General features: G+C 33.2%; 2 protein-coding genes across 2 annotated transcripts; both read left to right on the top strand.

The window, feature by feature from the left end:
• Positions 1-2,252: 2,252 nt before the first annotated feature.
• HELRODRAFT_116366 (hypothetical protein) lies at positions 2,253-13,281 on the top strand (the record flags this gene model as incomplete). Its single annotated transcript, XM_009032557.1, has 14 exons — positions 2,253-2,447; positions 3,240-3,378; positions 3,743-3,985; positions 4,533-4,722; positions 5,266-5,399; positions 5,961-6,133; positions 7,722-7,889; positions 8,680-8,832; positions 9,361-9,491; positions 10,002-10,188; positions 10,719-10,813; positions 10,961-11,035; positions 11,584-11,819; positions 12,325-13,281. The coding sequence occupies 14 exons, from the start codon at positions 2,253-2,255 to the stop codon at positions 12,453-12,455; spliced, it is 2,250 nt and encodes a 749-aa protein (XP_009030805.1). The 3' UTR covers positions 12,456-13,281.
• Positions 13,282-15,279: 1,998 nt separating this feature from the next.
• On the top strand, positions 15,280-24,109 carry HELRODRAFT_90436 (hypothetical protein; the record flags this gene model as incomplete). The annotated part of the gene is made up of 12 exons (XM_009032536.1): positions 15,280-15,450; positions 15,985-16,122; positions 16,360-16,524; positions 19,922-20,018; positions 20,095-20,195; positions 20,499-20,568; positions 20,700-20,777; positions 20,877-20,971; positions 22,005-22,135; positions 22,774-22,866; positions 23,454-23,592; positions 23,912-24,109. 12 exons carry the CDS (start codon positions 15,280-15,282, stop codon positions 24,107-24,109), a joined length of 1,476 nt encoding a protein of 491 aa, XP_009030784.1.
• Positions 24,110-24,931: the final 822 nt, after the last annotated feature.

The following is a 24,931-nucleotide window of genomic DNA, read 5'->3' as shown; positions in this document are numbered from 1 at the left end:
TATATGCATGCATGAATAATTTCTGTTTGGTATGTTGATTTAGTCATTATGATATGCTGTGAACTGTCCTTACTAAATATTCATGTTTCGTGATAATTATTTTTTATCGATCGATATTTTGTTATATTTGTTTGTTTAAAATCTGAACATTTTAAAAAATTGACATTTAACAAATTTTAATTTTTCGTCACTTTTCATCTTTTGATGATGTCAAATAAAAGCAACTGTTGTGTTTTTCTTTCCTTACTAAAATCTCGAATACAAACATGTACACATAAAGAGACACAGACACTCATACATACAAACATACATACACGCATACATACATACTGCCATCATATATACGCAGCACAATAAACATTCATGTCATTTCTGTCAATGTATTTTAAGTATTTTATACTGTTAATCTTGTTAACTATGATGACGATCATCATCATCACAACCATCATCAACGAACAACAATATAATAATAATTACAGCAACAACAACAACGAAATAAAAATAGTTGTTCTCATTAGGCATTTCAAAAGCTGACATTCTTCTTTTAATACAAGCGTTATATATATATATATATATATATATATATATAATATATATATATATACATATATGTGTGTGTGTGTGTATGTGTGAGTTTGTTTGTGTGTGTGTGTGCGTGTATGTGTATTGTATATTTTTATCTATTTATTGAAACGTTATTTTTTACGCATACCACTTGTCTCATTCTCTCTCTCTCTCTTTCTTACTTTATATATATATACATACATATATATATATATATATATATACATATATGACTGGTTGGCTGGCCGGCTGACCGACCGACCGACCGACTGATTGTTTGATTGATTTATTTCATAGTATTGTATACATGAGAAAAAATCCGATCAAGCCAACCTACGGCTTCAGTAAGCCACTGTTTTTCACCTGACAAAAGCAATTTCTATATTTATATTGACAAAAATAATTGTGATATGAATATATTGATTTATTTAAAGCATTATATGTACAAAAAAGTGCTATCGTAAGAGTTCTATGAAACCCTGTAAGCCACTGCTGTAAGCCAACGTATGATTTCAGCAGCCAGTTTCTTGTGAGCACCAGCAGAATGTAAAATATTCATTGAATATAATGAAGATAGTTGTTCAAATAACAATTTTGATTTATTTAGGCTGTTTATTTCATAAGAAAACCAATTTTTAACATGATCGAATAGTGTGAAAAAAAGGGTGACTATAGTTCAATCCTACTAAGCCAGCCTTCGGCTTCAGTAAGCCACCGGATTTCACCGGACCAAAAGCAATTTTTATATTCAAATTAACAAAAATAATTTAATAATACATAATTCTATTAATCATTATTAAAATTAAATAGAATTACTACAATGTTTTAAGCATATTAAATCAAGTAATAGTAAATATCTCATTTAGCTTGCTCGTTAAAATCCATGCACTTTCATAAGCCAACAATCCAAGCACGACAAATAGCCCGACCGATAGATCGATTAGTCCTATTATTCTAGTTATGTGGTTTGGAGCAAGGGGAGACTCATATAATTAGACATTACTGAAAATAATTAAAAGTTGAAAAAATTGAGGTTCTTTGCATATCTCTGCTTCAACCCATAAGAAGGTGTTGTATGCTGGTAAATAGGCCTGCCCTTAGCTGAATGTTCCGGATTCAATTTATTTAAAATTTTATTGAAAAACGGTTGTCTGGTTTTCCATGAATTGTTCGGTTATGTTTCTTGTGTTTGAATTTGAAAAGTAAACCTGATAAAATAATGTTATATAGCGGAACAGATGGTCGGAATTTTATAAGTTAGCAAACGATGTTGGATGTCTGTTCGTCTTCTGTTGCTTCTTCTTCACGTGTTCCTTTTCGATCTGGCACTTCATTAATCATTTGGCAGTCTGATTTCTTCTAACTAAATCTAATCTACTGATCCCTGACTTAACTGACCTGACTGCATTTGCCTCTGCATCCTGTTGCTGAAATTGATAATTTATTGATAAATTAAATTGAAAATAATTAAAAAAAGTCTATTTTTGTATTCATAAATAAATATTAATAAATTTTCAAATCAATAACTGGAAACAGTTTCTAGTTTTATAAATAATTAAAAAATGATTATGTGTTTGTAAAGTAAAGTAAATTAATAAGTTAAAAACTAAAAGATTATAGTTTATAAGATAAAAACTAAAAGATTATAGTTATACTGTTATATAAAAGGGCAATTGAAATTAAAAAAGATGTCTCTGACAACGTTTCTTACAAAAGCATCAAACCTTCTGGGTTTGAAGCCTAACATCAGCTTAAAAGCTCCACCTTTGGATGGTGAAATTATATTTTGTAAAAATAATGTCTGTGTTCATCCGCCGGCAAATCTGAACAAGAATTCAGAGCACCATCCTGGCTACATGAACATTCGATCACAAGAAGATGAGGTCTGGTTTGCTTTTCCATTCATTTGACATTTTTCTAATTTGTAGTTTTTGTTATCTTCCTGTTGACATTATTCATTTAATGATGAATCAAAAATGGGAAGTTTGTTTTGTTTATTTATTTGTAGATATTAAACTTGCGTTTTGTATTTATATTTTGTTTTAATAAAAATGGAATAATTATAACTTTATACATAAAATGATTTCAGCTGTCAGTAAAATTTAACTTTCATGATTGCATTTATTTTATGTTATATTATCAATTAACATTTGCTTAGAGTTAGGGTTTGCCGAGATTTAATTTTATTGATTACAATGCTATTTAGCATATTTGATTTTGGATTATTTAAGAAAGTAGAAACAGTTACTAATTGCACTACTCAATCTCCACCAATGCCTGTCAAGACCACCACCAACAATAATGTTTATACTATGTATATTTATATTTATATGATGCATCTTCCAACACAAACATAATTACCAAACCAGCACTCGCTCAGTCAACCCATTAAAGACAAAATCTTCATTTCAAAATGCCTAAAATATCTTAAGAGACAGTTACATATGCCATTTTGTTATTAATTAATTAATTAATTCGTTAATTTATCTATTTATCCATCAGTTCATTCAATTATTTTTTGCACTAACTGACGCAATGTTTTGTTATGTGAAAAAAATATATATCTTGTAGATTTAACTAAAATGTGAATTTTTGCCATTTTGCCATGCCTTCTAGTACTGAAAAAATTTTTTCAAAAAACCTTCAAGATGATTGATAAAATAAATTAACAAAAGGTTCTCGGGAGAACATTGATCTTGACGTGGATACCCAATTCAACTTTGACAAAAAATCCTCGCAGCATCGAGAACAGTCCCAGGCAGGGTAAACCCCTTTGCAGCACCGGCAGCAACCACAACGGCCACAACAACAACAGTCACAATGATGACAATATCGATAATTACAGTCTGGCCAGTATAGATGATGTTAATAACTGCGAAAATTATGATAATGGTAAAAATTCTTGCAGCAGCAGCAACAACCACTACAACATTATAAATATTCACGACCCTGCTGCCAATCGTGGCAAAAACATTCACAGCAACCAACAATGCCAAAATAGTTTTTATAAAAACAACGTTAATATAAACTTTCCCGTTGGTGATAAACATAATCACCAACAACAAAACCATCGACTTTAAAGGTGACGCTAACAACGACGACAATAACTTTAATGAAAATGAAAATGTTAACATTGGCATTTTTGGCGTTACAATCTGTAATAACATCTCCAACCCAGTTCGCACTACCAAGCCAAGAAATGATGAACCATATAAGGACAGTGACGATGGTGATGTCTTTTCTATTACCCCTGACAGTAAAAACTTCATTAACAACTACATCAATAATGATGACAATGGCAAATGTAATGACATCAACTCTTTGGATGGCATACAGGCCAAAAACAAATACACCAATTCTATTAACATGGATAAAGACATCAACAGCGCCGGTGATAACATTAATAACAGAAATGACAGCAGTAGCAGTAGCATTAATAATAATAATAATAATAACAACATTTGTAACAATGAGAACTGTGCAGCAGGTAACATAGTTTTCAACAGTTCTTCATCCTTTGAAACTGACAGCAATGTACCTAGAAATCTCAATTTGCATAAGTTAAAGGTGGGAAAATTTATTTCTTTCAATTTTGATTTGAAAAAAAAAATGATGTCAAATTGGTTATTTCAAATCAAAAACTGTTAATAAGGTGTGCACTGGTAACTTCATTACAGACTTAATTAAGAGGATGATGGTGATAATATTAATTAATAATAATTGAAGTGCGGATTATAATTAATCATAATTTTTGTTTCCGACTCACCAGATGTCAGATGAGCTGAGGAAGCGTTCGAGTAGTTCCAGCAAGTCCGTGGCCTCCATCGAGATGGACGGGGACAACCTGATCGTGGTGACTGAGCAGCTTGAAGAATGTCGTCATCATGACGTCATCATCGATGATGATAATGATTACGACAGTGGTGGCGATAGTGTCGGTGTTGACAACATCAATGTATGTAAAAAAGAGGAAAGAAATGGTGATGATGATGATGTGAAGAATGAATTTGACCTCCTTGCATCAACTGATTCAAATTTTACATCACATAAATCACCTTCGAATGTTACTCAATCACCATCAGCTACACTACCAGCTCATGGAACGTCATCATCATCACCACCACAATCTCCATTATCACCAAACTCGTCATCACCATCGTCCTCATCATCGACACCAACATCTGGACCGGATTCCATCCCCAACTCCCCGCCATCACCTTACAGCAACTTTTTCAACCCTTTCAACTTCAATAAGCTACCGAAGCAGCAGTTTAAACTGCTGAAGAAGCAAAAAGAAATTAATCAGAAGCAGCAGCAACAACAGCAGCTGCAACAACAGCAGCAACAACAGCAGCTACAAGATGATGACTGTCTGCAACAACTTCCTGACACCATGATATTATCGACGTCAACAGACCAAAATTTAAATTTTCCAACATCTACAACAACAACTACCTCGTCGAATGCTATGTCAACATCAAAAACAGCAACGACGTCATCTAAAACAACAACAACAACACCAACATCGTCACCAACAATACCAACAACAGCAGCATTTAAAAAACAAAAACACTTCATAACAAAACATCGCATGAACTTTCCAGAAAATTCAATCTCATTCATCGCAGTTGGAGCTGATGATGTTGGGAAGAATAACATTGGTGATGATGATGAGGAGGATGATGACAATGATAATGATAGTCGTAGTAATGATATTGGCTGTAATGATAATAGTTTTGTGGACGTGACATCAAAGGATGGTGATGATGATGATAGTAGTGGTGGTGTTGATAATGATCTCTCATTTGTATGTGGTGTCTTTTCAGTTGATTTAGGTTTGTTGTAGTCATTTAATCAGTGTTTTTGTTGTTGTTGCTGTTGTTGTTGTAGTTTTTTTCCATTTTTCTTTTAATTCATCTTTTCTTCTCCCTCTCTCTTTCTCTCTCTTTTCTCTCTCTCTCTCTTTCTCTCTCTTTTTTCTCTCTCTCTCTCCCACTTCTCATAGGCTGCCCTTATTTTGTTCTATTCAATCCTAACCAGCCTCAATTTGTTGTTTTGATTTATTGTGGTCCCTGAACGTTCCTCAACAACCTGTCTATTTATAAATTGTGTGTAGGTGTTTGGATTTTTTGTAAACCCATGTCCATTTTTTTATTGCCTAGCGTAATATATGAAGATATTTGATTATTCTTCGTTTGAAAGAATGGATAGACATATCCATAATGTTCACTCATCTATCATTCTGTCCATTCATTTATTTATTCATTTATTTATTCATTCATTTTGTTCATTTATTTATTCATCCATCCATAAACTAATCCATCCATTTTCTTATCACTTCATCCATCCATCTACTTATCCAATCATCTCGCTCGTCCATCCATGCACACGTCAAGGTCAGATGAGGTCGCTAAGGATCTTTTACAGTAACAACCAGTGCAACAGCGGTCAGTTAGTGATAGCCAGCAGAGAGAGTCAGTACAAGATCTTGCACTTCCACCACGGCGGTCTCGATCGGCTGGTCCAAACTTTTAAGGATTGGTCATTCCTTGCTCAGGCTTCTAGGAAGGTTAGCTGGTTGGCCAGTTGGTCGGACAGTTGGTTGGTCAGTGGCGGGCAAAATGGTGTTGCCGAGTTTTGTTGTTGCAGTGACTGGGTTTGAATTCAAAGTGATTACTTTTTATCACGTGCAGTGCAATGCATGTGGCGATGATGCATGCATGCATGTCTTCATGCGTATTCACATGTGCGTTTGTGTGTGCCTGCGTGTGTGTGAGATGCGTGTGGTGTGTGTGTGTGCGTGAGTAAGGTGTAGGCGTGTTGTTCTGTTCATAAGTCTGTTAGTTAGTTGATTAAAGAGTTAATAATTGATGATTTTATAAAATTGCTGTTTATGTTTGATTTATTGTTAAATTAATATAAAATATTTATTTATTCATTATTCATCCAACAAATTGTGTGAAAGTAGAGTATCTTAAAAGGGCTCTTCAGGGTTCTTTCAGTTATTTATTTTGATTATTTTATGATTATTATCTTTATTTTGTTTTTGTTAACACATGGTTTCATTATTATGTATACGGTTGTAACAGGTGATCATCCATTCATATGAATATAGTCTTTGAATGTTGAAAACAGCTTTTTTCAGTACGAAACCATAGAATTTCAATTGAGAATATCAATATTATTGATGTAATTATATTTTTTTTGTGAAGTTGTAAACATTTCAGAGAATCGATTTAATTTTTCCAAAATTGCGACTCCCGCCTCTCGGAAAATTCGGACTCCGACAAAAATCTCCCACTACGTCTGATGACCCCGACACTCTGTATTCTAGATACAATTATAATGCAAATTTGAAAAGTTTTTCTGGGAGTTGGAAATTTTTTCCGACTCCAACATCCTGTAGTAAGGTAAGAATAAAGTAGATTTCAATCAAAATGGAATAAGTGAAAGATATTTTTACAGCCGTTTTCATATAAAAGTTTCAAAAAAGTAGCAGTAGCGATAGTCATTTTGCGATCTTTTTTACTTTGAGTAGCGGAAGCCTTCACTTCCTTCTAACGCTATAATGGGCTTGATCTTTGGCTACTTCCTGTCCACCCCGTCCAGGTTTGTGGTCATAACTGGCTCCAAATTGAGTAACTTTTTTCCAACACATTATTAATCACCACTGTCATCGTCTTTCTCATCGTCATCATCATCGTTTTAATTATTATCATCAGCATCAACATCATTTCAGAGGGAGATGATGAAATAGATGATAGAATAGAAATGTTATCTACAAATGTTTAATAATCATTAGAAGGCAGGTAATGGGTAATAATAGTGCTAGAAAATATGATGATGGTAAAGTGATTAAGATGTTGATAAAAACCCTGGTGGAGGTATATTTAAGTTTAGATTATTCGCAACTGATTATCATCCCACTATCATCATTCAGCCATCACCATCACGTTATTGCATCATCATTACGTTATTACATCACCGTGATATTACATCATCAGTGGTTCCAGTTTAAATTTTTTTGGCCTCCTTCCTGTCAAATTGTCCAAATTCGCCACTGGCCATCATCACAGATCATCATCATATTATCATTTTTAAATCCATCGTGCCGGGTCATATCATAATTCATTTGTTCTCTTCATATAATGACGAAGGGGATGGAGAAAGATGACAGCAGCCACTACTTCTCCATTATTCGCCCCTTCCTGCCCCACGAACTCTGCCACCCGGACGAGGGCACGATGGAGATGCTGAGGCGAGAGACGTGGCGGGTGCACATGAATGATATGGGCGTCATCAATGATCATCTACATCTCAGGAAGGTTTGGAAAATATTTATTTGCTGTTTTTTTTTTAATTTTTCAATTGAGATGTTGTACGTTCTATATGTTGTATATTCTATGTTGTACATCTATGATATACAGTCTGACCTTCATATAACGGACTTCTATACAACGGATATCTCTATTTAACGAATTTTTTATGTCCCTTGAAATTTTACATATAAATAAAATCTATAGAACGAAAATAATTTCTCTATAACGAACGAAATTTATAAAAGTTAAAAGAAATATCCGACCAGCAAACATTCTATGAATTGATGAGCAGAGTTTTTGTACTCTTTTAAAGTTTTAATATCCTAGAACCATATTTATTGTTTCTTGTTCTAGTATTCTAGTAATTTTTGCGAATTCTACTTCGATTAATTTCAACAGATCGAAATCATCGTTGCACAGAGCAAAGAATAAATTTCACTTTTAAAACTTTATTTTTTACAATTATAGCATGTATTAATACTTTTCTTTATCATAATAAGTAAGTAGAGGGTTGGTTTTTTATATAAATATACAGCATATAAACATCTTTTAGGCAATAAAGATTTTTCGTTATAACGAAATTTCTATATAACGAATTTTTTCTGGAACCATCAAATTCGTTATACCGAGGTCCGACTGTAATCAGTTTTTGTTCATAAATAGTATTATTATTATTATTTTTATTTTTATCTTCATCATTACCATTATTAGTATTATAATTATTCAAATCTATCATCATCACATGAAAAATTCCCACCATCACGACCCCTCCAACAATTCTTACCCCGACCACCAGGCAATCTTTTTCGCGGGTATTGAACCATCAATAAGGGCCGAGGTGTGGCCCTTCCTACTGCACTACTACCCCTACCTCTCCACGCACGAAGATCGTGAATGTATCAGGAATGATAAGTACCTCGAGTACCTCAGTATTAGGAAAGTTAGGCTAGTAATTTCACGCTGCGCTCAGCAGTAGCAGTAATTTAAGGCAGCGTTAGTGGCACTTAATATAGTTGTTGTTTTTGTAATTAGTACCATTATTTGTTGGCCCCTAGTGGCGGTTGTAATTTTTTGATTTAACGATTAGTACCAGTAGCTGTTGTTTGTTGATACGGTAGTAATTTATTCTACCCATGATAGCAACCACAGTTAATTTTTTAATAATAGAAATGTACTGTACTAATTGTAGTAACAATTATTTGATGTAGTAATGATGTAAGTGAATATACCTAGTAGTAAATATAATTCTAACAGTATAAAATAAAACGGCATTTTAGCATGCGAGGTATTTTCTGAGATAGTATTCGAACCAGGCTATCGCGTGCTACAATTCGAGACATGGCACTTCTACAGACTACTAATAAATAAAGATGTATAATTTTATACGCAAGCTTGTATCGTTTGTAGTATCTGTGGTAGCGTTGCTAGCGACGCTGACAACAGCGTGACAATATGGCGTTGGGGGCTTTGCAGGGAGAGAATGAGTAGAGAAGAGAGAGAGGCGTTCTGGCGTTCGACTCAGTGTATTGTGGAGAAGGATGTCATCAGGACCGACAGGAGTCATCCGTACTTCTCCGGAGAGAGCAATCCCAATGTCGATGTGCTCAAGTTGGTCCCGGTGGTGGTGGTGAGGAGGAGGAGGAAGTAGATGGTGGTGATTATGATCTTGATGGTGGTGATAAAGTCGATTACGATGATGATTGTGTTGATAATTTTGTTGTTGTTGTGTTAATGACAGTGCTAATGACTGCTTATAATTATGATTGTAATGAATTGATGGCGGAAATAACGACGAAGATGAAAGTTAAATGATGAAAAGCCCCATGCGTTCAAGTTTGTACCTGTGATGATTCTATTATGGTTTGATGCAGTTGTAAGTGATGATGATTGTGAAATAAACTGATTCTAAATTTTGATTCTAAATGATTCTAGATGATTCTAAATAAACTTCAAATTATTTTCAACTTACATCCTACTTAAAAAACAAAATATAAAGACATGAAACAACATCGATATATTTTTTAATTAATTACTTAATTAATTAATAATAATAATTATTACATTTTTTAAATTACGAAAATACTCCAACAAAACAAAATCCTCAAAAACCCTGTACAGGAACATTCTACTGAACTATGCAGTGGCCCATCCGACGCAGGGCTACACGCAGGGGATGTCTGACCTCCTCGCTCCGATCCTCATCGAACTGAAGAACGAATCAGATGCCTACTGGTGCTTCGTCGGCCTCATGAAGGACACGGTCTTCTTCTCGTCCCCCACTGATGTCGATATGGATGGACAGCTGGTTAGTTGGCTGCTGGTCGGTCACTTGATTGATTGGTTGGTTGATTGGTCAGTTGGTTGGTTGATCAATTGGTTGGTCAGTGGATTGGTTGGTTGGTTGGTCAGTTGATTGGTTGGTTGATGATTAGTTGTTGATGAAGTGGTATATGTTTGAGATACTGTTGTTGTCGTTGTTTGATTGTTTGTTTCAGTTGGTGATTGATACGAGTGGGAAAATGTTTTTAAAATAGTTTTAGATTTTTTCTTGCTTTAAAATATTTTACATGATCTTTACTCAGATAGAATAATGTTACAATCACGTCATAATTATTTTGAAATAGCAATAGTTACTATTAGTGATAATAATAGCAGCTAAGATGGTAAGGATGATGATTTAGTAAAACCGTATCTATAATTCATTTTCCTTTTCGAAAGGGTCTAAAAAAATTATTATGTTTTTTTTAGTTTGAGCCTATTATATTATGTTATATTATACCATATTATATAATATTATTATAAATATTAATAAACATAATAAAAATTTCCATCCAGTTATATTTGAGAGAACTGTTGAAGTTGTTGCTTCCGAGTTTTTATCATCATCTCTTGAAATTACAGGACGGCCTGGATTTGCTCTTTTGTCATAGGTCAGCTTCTGGCCTGTTGGGCGGAGCTTATTTTAATAATTTATTCGTAAGATAGATTTGGTAGATTAAAGTTTTATGTTTTAAAAATTCAATTAGTTAATTAATAAGTTATTTGATTAATTAATTAGATGATTGATTGATTGACAGATGGTTACTTCTTTGCTTCAAAAGAGAGTTTGCAGAACGTGATGCCCTCAGAATATGGGAGGTCTGCTGGGCCAGGTTGGTTCTACTGTTTATATCTTTTCAATCATAATAATTATAATTATATTATTCAATCATATCAGTTTTAATTATTCACTTACATTAATTTTAACTAGTCTCTTATAAGTTTGAAAATCTTTGCAGAAGTTATTCTTTCATTCTGATTTTGTTGTTTCAACGTGATTTTAATTTTGGCATTGTTTCTATCTGTCTATCAGACAGAATGAATTTATGAACAAGTACGATTCTGTGAGATTCATCAATTATTTATTTTCATAGTGAAGGCTAGAAGGAACGATTGGATTTGACTTTGTGCACTTTTGACGTGATAAATGTCTTTACTAAACCGTTTTATTAAGTGTCAATATTGAAATAAGTAAAAATTTAAATTTATGGCAAGTATGGAGTTTAAATCCGGGCCCTTAAAAATTACGGTCCATAGACATTTGTATCATGTGTCTTTGGTTAATTCGGCCCTGGTCGTAGCAGTCGCATACGACAACTATGAATGGCAACAGGTTCATCAACATTAACGACAAACTAACCAACAACGAAAACATTGGCAGGTACCTGACTGACTACTTCCACATATTCATCGTCGTCTCAGTCCTCTCCATTTATGGACAGGATGTGGTGGACCAGGATTTGCCCTCGGATGACCTCCTCCTGCACTTCAACAGCCTCTCCATGCATATGAATGCAGACATGGTCCTCAAAAAAGCGAGAGGTCTCCTGCATGAATTCTGTCAACTGGAAACTATTCCTTGCACTCTTCATGGATTGTGTTCTAGTTCCTCTTCTAGTGGTTCGTTTGGCTTCATTTTTTTGTTGTTGAAAAAGTTTCATGTTTTGATTTCTAGTTGTTTATTTGCTGCGTGATTTTTATTTTAAATACTGAAAATTGTTAGCCATTCATTTTATCAACAAAAACATTATATTATTTACAATTGCTCTTTCGAAATTTTTTGTCTGTCTTCAACGTTTCCCTTCCCTCAAGACACTACCCCAAATTAAATGTAGGACTCACTTTGTTTAATGTTAGTTTTATATTAGTTATTTATTTGCCAAACAGTCGATACCGCATAAGCATAACTACTTCCTCTTAGGATAATATAATCGGAAACAAACACACGCACACACACTTTGGTCATTTAACCAACCTCTTGATGTCAATCGATAATGAATAATTGCTATTAACCTCACTCACACACATGGATATAATAAATATTTATAATAATAAATATTTACTGTCGATCACACGCACACCACACACACATACGCACGCAAACACACATTTTCACACACAGGCATGTGGGATAACAAGTATACAGTGAAAGTCCAGTGCGTCGGGCACAATCCTAATGAAACCTGTCCCTACACTGAAACTTCACCCACACAAATCAAGCAAGACAGCCAACAGTCCCCCAGAAGCCATTGATAAATTTGTTAATTATCCAATTAATAAATCAATTAATTATCCAATTACGTCCTAATAGTATTTCAATAATGTGGATCATGATTCTAGTTATTTCATTTCCATCATTTATTTTAATTAATTCTTAAAATGATGATAAGTTAATTAGTTAGTCAGCAAGCGGAATAAGTTAAGCTACACATACACACACAAACATGGAGAAAGATCGATAATTGTTTAGGTTTCTTTTTACCAAACTTCCAGTTTAAGAAATAAATATTCAATTAATATGTATAACAATTTTTCCCAACAAAAACACCTCACGTAAAGTTTCACCCGTAAACATTCTCAGTTTGTTTTTTATAACTTATTCTATATTGATTTTATTTTTAACGCACATATACTCATTTCACTTAATGTTTACTTCATTATATCATTACATTTTTCTTTAATTTTTGTTGTTATTTATCTTGTGAGTTTCATTTGTTAACGCATTTTGGTGGTGATATTTTTTTGATATTTATTTAGTGGTGGGTACTTGGTCAGTTTTTTTTAAACTGCGTTTATCTCTATTGACCCTTACAAAGATCTAGTCACATTGTCTGTACGCTCATCTCTTGCAAAACATTTTAAACACCCAGCCTGATATTACTGAATGGTATTAGTTAAGATAATTTCTTCTCGTTTGCTTGACGTAAAATTGTGGCACAAGGCATGTATCATTTTTTAACTTTGTTTTCAATCATTCATTCATCAGCCCAAATATATATTAACGTATAGTGATTTTACTGTGGTTAATTCTTCTTAACACAGTATTGACTAGCATAAAGAAAAAAAAATGCAAAAAACGTTTATAATTAGTTGGAAAAAATGTAGGGACTCCTCAGGATCTGACGGTCTACAAAAAACTGCCAGAGCTTTAACGTCTTACACGATATACACAGCAATGGGGAATCTGATGCGTCACAAATAAGACGCCCAGAATTTCTAACTGTGGTCCACAATATTTAAAAAAAATTCATTGTCACGTGTCCTTGGTCAAGCGTGTTAACGCGAAAATTGATTTTTCCCGCTAACATAGCGATGACAAGCTTCAATATGGGCAGAAGGGAACGCCTGAACCAGTCATTGATCAGACAGGTTAGGAGCTATGTTTCTGCGCAAACCAACGCTGAGTAACGGCTGGGGCAAGACTGAAATTTAAAATGACGATAAAAGAAAAACTGACTTATTAAATTGACATTTGAATGTAACGTGCAGCATTTACGTCAGCGAAAATTAGTTTCTCGCTAAACATGGATGCTACAATTCTTTAGTATGCGCAGATAAAGAACGCCTGAACGAATCACTGATGTTAGATACGTTAGGAGCTGGTCTGCGGTCACAAACGTGAGAACAAAAAAAAATTACAAATTAACTACAACCACTCTGTTGCATCAACCAAATAAAATAATGAATATAAACATGATTTACTAGAAAAAAGTCGTCACAGGATGGCCGCCTGACATTGAAATTGACAGTCTAAAAATAAAAATGGCAAAGAAACCGTACCGCAAACAAATTGCATGACGAGATCAACAAAAGTAAGACGAATAAGATGAAGATAAAACATAAAAATTAAAAAAATTAAAAAGCGAAATATTCGCACGCCATATTAGAATTCCAAAGCACGCACCAAACGAACGAGCCGAAGCGAAGAAACACAAATAAAGGAAGATCAGGAAAGGGTTTGGGTTTATATACCAAACAAAGACCATAAATAAGCAATAATATTAAATTGATTTGTGGCCTTGAAATGATAAAATAAAAATTAGTATTAGATACCATTTTAATACAATAAAAATTTAACTCTTGTTTTAAATTTTAAATAAAATTATACTGAAGTTTTATAATTTCTTTTCGCTTATATATGCATAAAAAAATTTAATAATTTACTAATAATTCCCAATTAACAATAAATTTAACAAAAAACATCTAAAAAACAAATTAAAAAATTTTAGATCCTAAATTAACAATTAAACTTTTAATAAAGGCGAAACTGAAGAATTTCAGGCCGTTGCATACGTGGTTTGTGGCTGGCTACACGTACATACACGCACACAACTGCACACCTACACACGGCACTTTAAATACTATACTTGTTTTAATTAGATTTGGTTGTTTTTAAAATTTAAAGGTTGGGAGTTCTGAATCTTAATTATTTAATTAATTAATTATTAGCTATTAATAAAATAAATTGAATAATATTTAATATTCACTTTGTTTTAATCTTTATTGTTTGTGAAACTGAAAGTGAAAGAACAAAGTAGAGAGGTTAGAAATGTTTTTTGACAGTTTTTTATTTTTTTAATTTTTAAATTAAATTAAACAGTTAAACATTATTAAATTAAAAATAGAAACACATACATACATACATACAATACAATTCAAATTCAAACACACATAAATACTACATACTACTCTACTTTACTGGTTTTACTAAGATATTATTTTCAAGAGTTTTAAATGTTTGGACAAGTTTTAACGGAAGTGGTTAATTTTATCTTGCACAATCACAAACACACACACACATCTACACACACACACACACACACACACACACACACGTATAAATAAATAAATATTATACATATAATATACAATACATATATGTGTGTTGTGTATATTATCTAGTGTATAATAATTATTTACACACAACGTACTTATATAATATATATAAATCCTTTATTAGTCAAATTAAACATTATAATTTAAAATTTTTTATTTTTCAAAAAGCTTAAAAACAGAAATAATAATTCAATTGAAAATAGGGAAGTATTTGTAGATTATTAATTTTATTTCCAAGATAATGTCTGAAGCTGTAAAAATAAAGAACATCTGCTGCATAGGGGCTGGTTATGTTGGGGGTCCAACCTGTGCCGTCATAGCCCTGAAGTGTCCTGACATCACGGTCAAGGTTGTCGACCTGTCAAAAGAGAGAATCGATCAGTGGAATTCTAATAATTTACCTATTTTTGAGGTGAGTTTTTTGTTTGTTGTGTTGTCGCCATGGCTAACTTCACGAGCTAAAAATGGCTTTTTTATTTTCGTGGTAATCAACGTGGTTGTCATGTGTCTATTTTTATTTATTTTTTATTTAATATTATTTTTGTTATTTTATTTATGTAGTTGTTTGCTTTGAAAGTGCAACAATGTAACTAGTTAAATACCAATATCAATATCAAATCATTATTAATCTCTGTGTCAATCCAACATACTCTGATTTTTACCTGTTTTGTGTTTGTCATTTTGAGTGAACCATCCTATCCTATCCTGCTCATTGAATTATCTATTTATTCATCCATCCATCCATCAACCGATTCAACAACCCATCAACCATTTTTTTTCGCTCATCCTCTTACAATTTATCCATCCTTCCATAGTTTCGTCAATCCTTTTATATGCTCACCCATCAACCTTTCTATCCATCCATCCATTCATCCATCCATCAATCTTTTTATCCATCTCTCTGTTCATTCATTTGTCAAACCCTTTATCCATGCACCCCTCCCAGCCGGGCCTGGATGACATAGTGAAGGAGTGCAGAGGAAGGAATTTATTCTTCTCGACGAACATCGATGCAGCCATCCACGAGGCAGATCTCGTCTTTATTTGCGTCAACACTCCAACTAAAAGTTATGGCCTTGGGAAGGTGCAAGTTTATTATTAATGATGGCAATAATAACAACAATAACAATAATAATAATTATTATTATTGTAATTATTATAATTATTATTACTCTTATTATCTGTTTAGTTGTTTGCTTTGAAAGTTCTAACTCCTATCCTTGTTATTGTTTGTCACTACTACCAAAATCCCCAAAGCAATAACAACATTATTGTTACCACTGACACCATTTAACGATACTACAACAATGACAATAATCAGAGTCGGGCCCCAGACCTGAAGTACATAGAATCAGCAGCTCGTCGCATAGCTGACATTTCCACATCGAACAAAATTGTCGTCGAGAAGAGCACGGTGCCCGTCAAGGCTGCCGAGAGTATCATGGAAATACTGAACAGCAATCATAAACCTGGGGTCCAGTTTCAAGTTAGTGAGAAATAGGGATGTGCTGGGCATTTTTTAGGATTGTGCAGCAATGTGTGCTCGTCATTCAAATATTTAATTTGTTTAATTTATTATTTTTCGTTTATATTAAATGTGGTTGTTAATTTTTTTTGTATGTTACTTATAGTGCATGATAATTTTGTTAATTAAACCCTGAAAAGATTATAAAATTTTAAACTATTTCGGACATTTGCTGGGGTTATCATCGGAGAGAGAAAAATTTTTGGTGATGTTGAAAAATATGCCCTGATTATTTATTGTTATTTTCGATTATCAACCATTCTCTACATGGCAGAATGATTACAATATATCATTTTATCATTCTCATCTGTGATTATGATGGTGATTTAGTCGTTGTTGATACCACGATTTTGATTATGATGATATGATGATTATGGTAATGTCTATCATGAACAAGATGCACTTATCTTATATTGATTAAATGCACTTAATGTTGAATTCTGCATTTATCTTTCTAACACACACACATTATCACCTTATATATATATATATATATATATATATATATATATATATATATATATATATATATATATATATATATATATATGTATGTATGTATTCATGTCTGTACATATTTATTTTTGTTTTAACCACAAATAAACATTTAAATAAATTTTTTTATCATTTTTGTTTGTTTTTGTTTTCCTCTAGTTTCAGGTAAAGAGGTTGAATTCTTGCAGGCGTGTTTGGAAGTTTTTAAGTTATAATACAATAAAATAATTATTATGTTTATTACTATTATTATTTATAATTATTGTTATTTTATATATATAGAGGGAGTGTATTTATTATAATAGGGCTTATCCATAAAGAATATCACGCTTTTTTGGCGTTTTTTAATTCCACCCCTTCCCATGTCATTAATTGTCACAAATTTTCACACAGCCCAATATAAAGGGTATCACAATTTTTTGACCCCACCCCATTGAAAATAAGCATTTTGAGGTTGGAAAGAAACTCAGTCTCTCATTGGATATAAAATTCTGGTCGTTGATCTATGAAAATCCGGGTGATATGATTTCTTTTTGGTGAAAATGAAGTTGATTGACCATATTTGAACTTTTAAAGGTTAAATCGAATTACAACAAAAAGGAATCATTATTTTGATAACGGGGGAGTGTTGAAGTTAGCCCTCTTGCTCTTAAATGTCTTTAAGCTGCAAACAATGAACGACAAATTATAAATATTGCGAATAATTATTGACAAATGACAAATGAATATTAACCACATACAATGGCGTTAAACACAAATAAATACGTACTTTGTGAATAAAATTGAAAAGTTCGAGGATGAAAGCATCCAAGAAGCAAATTCCTTTGACGCGCACTTTTAACTTACTAACTTTTATAAACATTTTTTGTCAAAATGTTTCAACAATAAAATTTCTATTCATTCACGATGGAGATAATCCAAGTGCAAAACTGAATGTCACATCAGTGTCAAAATTTTTTGAACCCGTACCCCCTACCCTCTTCAAAGCGTGATGTACTTCACGGACAGCCCTTTTACTGTTATTGCTTTCATTATTATGTTTGAGATATTTTTCACTTTTCCTCACTTTTCTTATTTATTATTATTATTATTATTACGACTATTATTATTTACCATTATTATTATTGCTGTTGTTTGTTGTTGTTTTTATTATGACTATTATTTATTAATAGTAGCAGTAGTGATTTATTATTATTTATTTGTTAATAATTTCTCCTACATTACACCTTTTTTAAAAAACTATGCTTGGGCGAATCTATATCCGGTGAATCATTAACACATATATGTATATATAATTATTTATATTTATTATGCTAATCAATGGTCAGTTAATTTGAACAAAATCGTGTTATACACAAACACACACACACACACACACACACACACACATATATATATATATATATATATATATATATATATATATATATATATATATATATATATATATATATATATGTATGTTGGTAATAGACCATAATTTTTACAATATTCTATAAATTCTACCGAATGTTTGGCGTTAATATGTTTGTAGTTCGTTTTTAAATAAATAAATAAATATATATATATATATATATATATATATATATATATATATAAACATCATAAACAAGGTATCAATTCGAAGACCGAAGATGGTATAGGAATACCGAAAAAAGCTTCTTTGTTCTATTACGCTTAAATGTTCTATCATGCTTAAATGTTCTATCATGTGTAAAATAAATACAAATTTTGGTATTGAACCCAAGAAACTTGACAATGATTTACGATCAACCGTTAGAAAAATCGAAAAATTAAACAGAAAGCTGACTAACTATGGTAATTTTTTCGAATAATTTCTACACCCACACACACACCATATTTGTTTGTGTGTAGGTTTTATTGTGTGTATATTTGTTTAAATTAATTTGTTGTATGTGTTCGGATTTGTATGTAGGCTTGTTCATTTGTAGGTCTGTGTATGCAGTAGGTTAATTAAATTTTTTTTGTTTTGTAGGCAGATTTGTTTAACTGTTTATACTGTGAGTTTGTTTGTTTGTTTGTTTGTTGGTTTATGGCTGAATAATAAGGTATATGGGTGTGGGTAAGTAGGTAGGTTAGATATTAACATCAGTTATCTACTCATAATTTAATTTTTTTCTTCATATACCAATGCCAAATTTAACAGTTAGATTTGATATATGATTTTTTTTCAGTTAGTTCTTAACAGTAACGCACAGCGTTTTCACCTGCCTGACACTGTTTTTAATAGTTTTTTTTTGTGCCAAATTTATTTCAGTTGTATCATTTGTAAGATTACAATTTTTAGGTTTACCAATTTCAAGCCATAGTCACTGTATCCATATTGGTTCTTTACTTACTCTTTTTCCTTTCTTCTCTCTCTCTCTCCCCTCCCCTCCTCTCTCTCTTTCTCTCATTTCATTTATTCATTTTTTTTAATTTAACTGAAGGTACTAGAATTAATATTATCATAATTACTACTATTAATATAGAAACAATAATAATATTATTATTATTGTTGTTATTTTCGTTTATGCAATTTCTGTCTATCTGATGATTTTTTTATGGTTAATATTTCCTTTTTATTAATGCTATTAGTTTTATTATTATTATTATTACTATTATTATTATTTTTATTGTTATTATTATTAATTTCCTCTCAATTAATTTTTCCTAATTAATCCTGCAACTGACAGCAAGGTCGTACACCATAAACACTGCATCATCCATACTCATACAGCCCGCAGTTCCACACAATCACAATCACTCATCATGCTCACTAACATTTTATGACTACCATTCATCTTATCATTGCAATCGCAAACGACTGTCATCACCATCATTCTCGCCATCGTCTCATCAGGTGCTCTCCAACCCTGAATTTTTGGCAGAGGGCACAGCCATAAATGACCTACTGAACCCTGACAGGGTTTTGATTGGTGGGGAGGAAACCCCTGAAGGTGATGATGATAATGTTATTATTGTTATTGTTATATTATTATTATTATTATTATTATTATTATTATTATTATCCAGGGAGGAATGCCATAGAGTCCTTGAGCAACATTTATTCTAGATGGGTGGCCAGACAAAAAATTGTGGCTACCAACACGTGGTCATCAGAGCTTTCTAAACTGGTTGGTTTGTTGATTGATTGAATGAATGAATGAATGAATGAATGGTTGGTTGAGTGATTGAATGATTGATTGAGCGGATGGATGGGTGATTGGATGAAGGGTTGATTGAATGAATGGTTGGCTGAAAGAATGAGTAATTGATTGATTGATTTATTAGTTGATTGGTTTGTTGATTGGCTGCTACTTGATTGGTTCGCTGGGGACTTGTTTGGTCATCATCATCATAATCACCACCACCATCATCATCATCGTAATCATCACCGCCATCATTATTGTCATCATAACCATCATTATCATCATCAGGCGGCCAATGCCTTTCTTGCCCAGAGAATTTCAAGCATTAACAGCATGTCTGCAATATGTGAAGCTACTGGTTGGTGATTGTCATCATCATCGTCATCACCATTGTCATCACCATCATCATTACCATCATCCTCTTCACCGTCATTACCCTCATCATCATCACTACTCACTACCTTCGTCATCATCACTATCATAACTTAGGGGCTGACGTGGCAGAAGTGGCACACGCCATAGGGTTGGATTCTAGGATCGGTCCCAAGTTCCTGGTCGCCAGTGTCGGTTGGTTATCATCATCTCATCATCTTCATCGTCATCCCATCATCATCACGATCATCATCATCATCGCCACGATCATCACCACCACCACCATGACGTCAGGCTTCGGAGGCAGTTGTTTCCAGAAGGATGTGCTAAACCTCGTCTACCTCAGCGAGTGCCTCAACCTGCCACAAGTTGCCGCCTACTGGAACCAAGTACGATGATGATGATGATGATGGTGGTGATAGTGGTGGTGGTGGTAGTTGTGATGGTGACGGTGATGGTGTGGTTATGATGGTGTGGTGATGGTGATGATGATAATAATGATGATGGTGGAGATGATGATGGTGGTGGTGGTGGCGATGATTGTATTTATGATTACGGATATGAAAATGATGATTGGACTTTTAAAATCCTCCAAGATTATCATTTAACCACTGATGATTCTCATCTTAATGCTCGTCATTCATCTTCATCTTCGCATCTCTTACAACTACAATATTATTATTATTATTATTATTATAGTCACCATCAATCATCACAATCGTCATCACCATCATCACAATCATCATCATCATCGAGATGGCAGCTGGCTTTAACGAATCTTCATGCCAATAATGTTCAATATTGCAATGAGAGTAAATAAGAAAATTCAATCTGTCTTATCTACATAATCTTTTTTATTTTTTTCTATGTTTCTTTTTTGTCTTTCTTTCTCTTTCTGTCTCTCTCTCTCTCTTTTTCTTTCTCTTTCTCTCTCTTTTTCTTTCTCTTTCTCTCTCTTTTTCTTTCTCTCTCTTTTTCTTTCTCTCTCTTTTTCTTTCTCTTTCTTTCTCTTTCTCTCTCTTTCTTTCTCATTCTCTTTCTCTCTCCGGATTTTTTTGAAGTCGGCAGATATTTTTCATCTAATTCCATCCAACTCCAAGAGAGTGTTGAGAGTTGGAAAGGAATTTTTATTTTATACTCTAGAATGATTTTTGAAACTGCCCCTGTTTTCCAAAAGACACACCACACACGTCTGCCTTTAGCGGCGTACCATCACCATCATCATCTCTTCAGTAAGTCGAACATTTGTACTCGGAGTCCAGTCGGAAAATTTTAAATCAAAAAGTTGGAGTCGGAAAATTTTTTGCACCAGACGTGATGTTGAAGACGATAATTATTATAATGATGATGACGATGATTATGATGAAGGTGATTATGATGAAGATAATGACGATGATGATGACAATGACGATGATGATATAGGTGATAGAGATGAATGAATATCAGAAGCGTCGTTTCGTGGACAACATCGTGCACGCGCTCTTCAATACGGTCTGCGACAAGAAGATCACCATCTTTGGCTTTGCGTTTAAGAAGGATACTGCCGACACTCGGTTGGTTGCTTGTGCGTGTCCCTGTTCGTTCATTGGTTGGCTGCTGGTGATTGCTTGGCTGCCGATTGGTGGGCCGGTAATTGCCTGGCCGGTGATTGGTGGGCCGGTAATTGCCTGGCCGGTGATTGGTGAGCCGGTGATTGCCTGGCCGGTGATTGGTGGGCCGGTGATTGCCTCGGTTTGTTCATTCAATGATTGGTTGAATGGATGCTATTATGTTAATTAATTGTTTTGTTGGCTGCCTGTCGTGTTGGTTAATTGTTTGGTTGGTTGTCTTCATTGTTTGTTTTTCAAGCAGGTTGGTTGGTTTTGTTGATATTATTATTGGCTAATAAACGAATTGTGTTAATTAGTTAATTGGTCGACTGAATGATTGACTGGTTCCTCTTTTAATTGATTGGTTGGCTGTCTGGGTCAGTTGATCATTTAGTTACTTTGATTGGTTGGATTTTTGGACTAAATAGTTACGTGGTTTGTACATTTTTAAAGAGGAGTCGGATGATTTATTGGTTGATAAATTAATTGACCGGCTGGTAATATTTGCTTGAATAATATTCATTATTTCAATCCATCCATTCAATCCATCAATCTATCCATCCATTCAATCAATTCATCCATTCAATCAATCCATCCATCAGCGAATCACCGAGTATCACGATATGCAAGTACCTGATTGACGAGTGTGCCCAGATATCAATCTACGACCCTCAGGTCGACCCCGAACAAATGCTGTTGTAAGTTGAAGGCTTGCATGGATGGATGGATGCATTCATACATGGATGCTTACATGCTCGGGTGCTTGAACGATTAAATGAATGAATGTTTGAATAAGTGAAAAAATGAGCTAACTAACGAACGAACAATTGAATGAATGAATGAATGAATGAGTGAATGAATGAATGAACGAATAAATGAATGACTGGATGAGTGAATAAATAGAGGACTTAATTTATCGTTAAGCATTAGCATGATAAATGGATGGATGATGGCGATAGATGGATAGAATTTTTTTTTCTAAAATTAGTCTAGAAATATAATATATTCGATAATAACTAATGAAAACCATCTACAACCAACAACAAAAAAATGTTACAGTGAACTGAAAAGTTTGGAATACCAAGAGAAAGGTTAGTCAGATCATTCACTCATGCACTCATTATAATTATTACCATCACCATATTCATAATCATTTTTTCATTCGTTGTATTCATCATTTTTAGACATGTACAGCATATACTCACAGCCCACAGACATATACTCATGCACATGTACACACACACTCACACACACACAGACATATACACACAGACACACACAGACATCTAAATACACATACACACAAATACACACATACAGGCATTGACATTGAGAAATACATAAAGATATACAAGAGTCCTTATGAGGCCGCCAAGAAAGCTCACGCCATTGTCATCTGCACCGAATGGGACGAGTTCAAGGTCAGTCTGTCTCATTATAATATAATTATTATGATCGTAATAATATTAATAAACATAATAAATTATTTTTTTATCGTTACCGATGTATTTTTTATTGTTCTCATGAGTTGGCTGTATTCATGATTCAATGTATATTTGAAATCTATGTATTATTTCATTTCATTATTATTTACACAGTTACATTTCAAGTTTACAGGCTGTAACATTTTACTACAGAATTCCTTTGAATTTACGGAATTCATTTAATTTCCATTAAATTATTGAATTCCTTTAAAATCCATGTAGCCACCACACCAAACCACACCACACCACATCGCAGACGTTAGACTACGAGCGAATCTACTCCAGCATGTGCCAGCCTGCTCACATCTTCGACGGGCGACAGCTTCTCGACCACAAGTACCTCATCGACATCGGCTTCAGGGTTGAAGCCATTGGGAAAAATCTTTCCAAGAGTCATACTGGAAAGCCGTTTTCGTCTGTGGAGGGCCCCAAAGCTAAGAGACCCAAGTGGTAATTGGAGGGTTTTGTTGTTGTTGTTGTTGTTGCTGTTATTATTTTTATCTTTGTTTATTAGCGTTCGAAATTGTTTTTGTTGTTTTCTACCGTTGAAGTTTGGCTTGGTTGTTGTTATTATTATCGTTATTGTAGTTGCTATTGTTCCTACTAACATTGTCGTGTCCACTGCATCCTATAACTTTTATTAATATTTTATAAATATTTATATTATGAATTTTGTATTATATTATAATATATATATATATATATATATATATATATATATATATATATATATATATATTAATGTAATAATTATATTTTAATATTTGTTTGTGACGGTAATTTTGTTATTGGGTTGTTCACTTGGTAATTACACACAGAAATACACACATATACACACCAGACATGCACACATACACACACAGACATACATTCATATGGTATACATATGTATTTATATATCTGTGATAATACATACATATGGTATACATTTATATATTTGTGATAAACGATAATTCACTCACTCACTCACTCACTCACTCACTCACTCACTCACTCACTCACTCACTCACTCACTCACTCACTCGCTCACTCGCTCGCTTTTTCACTCACTCATTCTTTCATTAACTCATTCAACAACTTATTCACTCACTCACACGTTCATTCACTCACTCATTCAACAACTCATTCACTCACACATTCATTCACTCACTCACTAATGGCTACAAATTATCTTTCCATATTTTTATATTTTTATATTTTATTTATTGAAAATGTTTAAAAATTTTTGGGACTTTCCTGATACCCATGACATAGCATCTGAAAATGTCGATAACTC

Source organism: Helobdella robusta (genome assembly GCF_000326865.2).
Source record: "Helobdella robusta unplaced genomic scaffold HELROscaffold_83, whole genome shotgun sequence".
NCBI lineage: Eukaryota > Metazoa > Annelida > Clitellata > Rhynchobdellida > Glossiphoniidae > Helobdella > Helobdella robusta.
The sequence above is the reverse complement of the archived record's forward strand: the minus strand, read 5'-3'. Positions and strand labels throughout refer to the sequence as shown.